Consider the following 4,704-nt stretch of genomic DNA (forward strand, 5'->3'; position numbering starts at 1 on the left):
TTTTTAATTATTATTATGAAGAATAATATTATTAGTTGTACTATACTATGATTTACTGAATATAATACTCTATGTAACAGATTATGTATACACAATTGTTTCAATTTTTTCTCCAGAAATCTTCATGCTACTTTCTGTTTCTAGGAATTCGATCAACAACAAATAATAGTAAAAAAGAATTTACAGTCAGTGATTCGCGTTCGTGATAAAACCCATATGATGGAGACATTATGGCAACCGATGGACTTTTTAGATTGGATCCATCGCTTGAGAAACTGTGATATAGAAGACTCGATAAAGGAATTGCGGGTTTTCCCTTACAATTGGGAGCCTTATGACACGAGAGAAATATTCGAAGACTCTTTAAACAATAGTCGAATTTCGATAAATATGACACCTGTAAAAAAACAATTGAACGAGAGCATTCATCAACTTACCATGGACACATCTATATTGGAACCGACTTTAAATGATCAAACTTCTGTAACGCATGATCAACAGGAAGATATAAATGCATGTCTTACTCAAATTGAAGTTGCCGCGAAGACCTTGAACAAGCTGTGCCACTATCAGAATCACAATATTAAGCCAATCGTCGAATCGTTAACCAAGATACAAGATATTATTGAAACCTTAAAAAGCATCTTCCAGAATAAAGATTTAAGTGAATGTGAAGACACGAGTACAAATTCGATAAACAGTGTCAACAACACTGTCATTGATGTAACAAATGATATAAAGACTATCTTCCAGAATAGAGATATAAATAAATGCAAGGAAGAAAATACAGCCTCATCAGATAATGTCAGTAATAGCAACATAGATAAAGGATTAACTGCGAAAAATGTTGTGAAAAATTCTTTAAATCACAATATGTCACCAAAGAAATCTAGCATGCAAAGTAACATTGATGTGAAAACTGAAAATTCTCCAAAAAACGTGAGGTTCATTGATAAAATTGAACGTCAATGAGTTCGATAAAATAAGTAATAGCTATTTAGGATAATGATTATTTTTAAACAAAACTTTTCAACTATCATCTCAAAAGTATCTTATTATTATTGTAATAATACTACAATAATGATACATATCATTTCACAGATGTAGACTTGTGACCCATTAATTAATTTATATCTTTTAATAAGCTTTAAATAATTCATTAGAACATGCCTTTTGTTTTTTCATGTTTTATTATTTTATCAGTTTTATTTAATTTTGAAATTTTGCTTGCATCATAAAACGGTTTTAATTCATGTAACCTAATTAAGAGGCTTAGTAACAAGATACTAAGATACAACAAGGAAATTAAATTATTTGTTTTACGAATATGTTAAGTAAAAAGAAATGTTTTTTATAACTTATGAATATTATATGAATTGTATATTGTGTATGTAAGCCTAGTTATAAATGATGCATTAATTAACCAATAATTAAAACGTCAGTTTTTAATTCTTATATTTAATTTTAAGACTGATCTCTCCCTTTAATATAAAATTTATTTTCCATGGAATTAGATAAAAATTTATAAGTTCTTATAAAACTGTATATGTAAAAAAGACTGTGAAGATTTTGTAAAGTTATCTATATTTATGTGTGCCACAAGAGTGACAATAAATCTTTATAAATCAAATAAAAATGATGCACACATATATATAGTCAAGCAACTGGGTCAAGTTTTATTAGAATTAAGTTCGATAAAGTTGAATTAAGACAAACACACATATTAACAAATTAATAGTGTATCTTAATCAAAATAATCTTCAATATCGATATTAGGATTTAACAAATCTTCTCCATACATACTTAAGTCCAACTGATCAAGTATCAAATTTTCACACATTTCCTCCAAATCTGTCTCTCCGATGAGTACCGCGCCCTGCATTTTGCCATCTTGTAAAATAATTTTGATATATTCTTGGTCTTTGGTGATTCGCAAAAGTATCTCATAATTCTTTTCCAAAGTTTGTCCATTGTACAAGCCGAGTAAGATAACCTTGTAAGAAAAAAATTTAGTCACATGAGTGAAGAGTTCGAAGCAAAAGTCTTGCAAGAATTCTTCGTTTCTTAAAGTCGCGACCATTGACTTTGCAGCGTAACGACCCATTTGATGAGCTTGTGTCCAAAGTCTCATCTGAAACCAATGTTTCGCTTTTGGCCAATCTACAGTACACACGTCTCCAGCAGCATAGATATCTTTCTTTGAAGTTTCTAACTTCCAATCTACTAATAATCCAGTGTCCTCTCCTTTTTTAAGATCTTCTAATCCATGTATGTCAGAATTTGGAATAACACCTGTTGCTGAGATAATAAGATCACACCCGATAATTTTACCATTTGTTAGTCGTGCATAGATTGGCCATTTTTCTGTAGAATTGGACTGTTTTTGCTCATCAGAAGTAAGTATTTTCGATATTTCACACTCGTACTCGACTTGTACATTTGTAGATGTAAAAAGTGTACTGCTCATGTCAAAACTGTTGTGCCAATCTGGACCAAGAGCAGCTCCGTTTTTAACTGGTGCGGTATCTGATACTACATATCTCATTCTTTTGGTTGGTGTATCTTTATTTTCCGACATATCGGATTTGGAATAAATCTTGTTTAAAAAGAATTCGGCAGCTCCAGGATCGACAAAAGTTGCGGAAATGTGTTTATCTTTAATTACCCAGATTATTTCCACGCCTTTAATCTCGTGTACAATTTCGGTAGCAATTCCTCCGTTACCAATAATTATGATTCTTTTCGCATTTTTAAGCTTATGAGAGAATTGTAGTACAGATTCTGTATCACGAATACCTACAATAAGGTTATTGTTTTCTGCAATTAACTTCGGTTTCGCGCCAGTACAAAGGCACAACATTTTGAAACTTATAGTCTTTCCATTGCTAATTTCTACTAATTTTCTAATAGTATCAATCTTGACTACAGTATCATGAATCACTTTTAACATCTTATGTTTCTCGTCTAAGGCTGTTGCACTTTTCTCTTCTACATCAAAATGTATTAATGTTTTGCCTAATGGAACTATATTTGTCACGGCTTTTATCAAAGGACTAGCAGTAATTAAGATTATACTTTCTTCTGGAGCAAGAAAGCTTAATCCTTCAGCGCAGGATACTCCAGCTATACCACCTCCGACTATGACAAAGGTGGATTCTATTTTTTTTCCCGTATATGCTTTGGATTTATCCATATTTAATAGAGAAGTATATATATATATATATATATATGTTAATCGATTTTATTTGTTCTGTTTCCACTCAAAATAATTGTATTGTCTTATAGGAACATCGAATGTAATAATTCCATAATCCTTGGCCCTCATTAACGCAATTTCGAGTTCTTTGTGTCTCTTTTGACAAATACTTGTTTGTCTATAAATATATAGAAAATATCCAAACTTAAATATATATATGTCAAAAGATATTTTAGCACAAACATAATAGAGAAATATTAATGAAATATTAATGATGAAACTAAGATATTACTTACGAGTAACTTAGAATTTCTCCATTGTATTTGCTGATAAATTGTTCAAGTAACTTGACATTTCTATGATCAAATACAAGATATTCGTCCCTACATATGGGACAGGGATTTCCAGTAGATATTATACCACCTCTCTAAATTATATATCATAATTATTAGAAAGATTATATCAATTTTGTCATACGCATATGGCAGAAAAGTTTGCATACATACTACACAAGTTTTTCGAGTTTTTCTAGGTGCTCTTTGTCCTTTATAATTTCTTCTATATAATTTCCATACTGGGTTATCTCCATAAGTCTGTTTGTAAGCTAGATTTTGTGATATTTATGTCATATAAGTTTGTAATAATGATGTTACTAAACTTTATAATAATCATACTTAATATCAATCATATGTAATAACTAATTAATGACTTCTTACCATCACTATCCATATACTTGATACTTGTCTCTACTGAAACAATTGGTCTGTGTGCACCTTTAGAAGTACATATAGTCGATCTGTTGCCTTCAGTCGTTATTTCTTCCTTCGTATTATCAGAATAGCGTGGACATGAGGAAATAATGGATCTTGTTGAATCGAGCTACAAATAATTTATATCTATAAAAGATATTGGTTTAAATATGTGATTTTTCTAATACGATTATTTTGCAAACTTACTTTATGAGTTAAATTTGCTCGCGCCAATGTTCCTATTCGATGTATTGCGTTTAGAATCAACATCTTCGGCAAGGTTACTGTGAAAATAAAAAGTATCTATTTAAAATACTATATAATTAAACAGTTTCATATAGGTTAACAGCACATGGATTAAACAATCTGTAATTTACAATGGTAAATGTTATAGAATGAAGTCATAATACGAATTAAATATAAATAAATAATCGCGAAATTTACATTATGAAGTAAATAGATATTGATATTTATCGCACAATTATCATTTAAAGAATAATAATTATATTATATATATACATCATAATACACACATATTTGGCAAAGTCAAGTAATACGAAAATCATAGAATGAAAACTGAATCTATATTCATAAACACACATATGACAATGTACTTAATAATATATTTAAAAAAATAAAAAAGAATATATTACATGTAAACATATATTTTTTTAACATTTCATAATTTATTTCAATTCTAAAATAGTTTCTTATTTGATTTATACGATTTCATGAACACGAGTCGCGACGTGCCCTCCT

At 29.6% G+C, this 4,704-nt stretch overlaps 2 protein-coding genes across 7 annotated transcripts in view; one reads left to right on the forward strand and one right to left on the reverse strand.

The window, feature by feature from the left end:
* The window catches only part of LOC115234012 (kinesin-like protein KIF14), a 17,370-nt gene extending 16,329 nt beyond the window's left edge, over positions 1-1,041 (forward strand). For both annotated transcript variants that reach the window (XM_029804697.1, XM_029804698.1), the window contains one exon: positions 145-1,041. In XM_029804697.1, the coding sequence (XP_029660557.1) occupies positions 145-972 (828 nt within the window). In that variant the 3' untranslated portion in view covers positions 973-1,041. The remainder of the gene's footprint in view (positions 1-144) is intronic.
* Positions 1,042-1,479: 438 nt separating this feature from the next.
* Positions 1,480-4,535, reverse strand: LOC115234016 (pyridine nucleotide-disulfide oxidoreductase domain-containing protein 1-like). Of its 5 annotated transcripts, none has more exons than XM_029804708.1 (6): positions 4,479-4,535; positions 4,153-4,229; positions 3,913-4,075; positions 3,703-3,800; positions 3,493-3,623; positions 3,160-3,374 (listed from the first exon to the last, which is right to left on the reverse strand). In XM_029804708.1, the coding sequence occupies exons 2-6, from the start codon at positions 4,213-4,215 to the stop codon at positions 3,242-3,244; spliced, it is 588 nt and encodes a 195-aa protein (XP_029660568.1). In that variant the 5' UTR covers positions 4,216-4,229; positions 4,479-4,535; the 3' UTR covers positions 3,160-3,241. The 5 variants fall into 5 exon arrangements, with proteins under 5 accessions (XP_029660566.1, XP_029660568.1, XP_029660569.1 ...); XM_029804709.1 differs by having other exon boundaries at positions 4,465-4,500; XM_029804710.1 differs by lacking the exon at positions 4,479-4,535 and adding an exon at positions 4,390-4,440.
* Positions 4,536-4,704: the final 169 nt, after the last annotated feature.

The sequence above is a fragment of the Formica exsecta genome, unplaced genomic scaffold (assembly GCF_003651465.1).
Source record: "Formica exsecta isolate Colony F162 unplaced genomic scaffold, ASM365146v1 scaffold192, whole genome shotgun sequence".
In the NCBI taxonomy this organism is placed as follows: domain Eukaryota; kingdom Metazoa; phylum Arthropoda; class Insecta; order Hymenoptera; family Formicidae; genus Formica; species Formica exsecta.

What these genes read in the sequence shown, in the direction of transcription:
- LOC115234016 (XM_029804706.1), bottom strand. Translation starts at nt 3,193, where the DNA reads ATGGATAAATCCAAAGCATATACGGGAAAAAAAATAGAATCCACCTTT.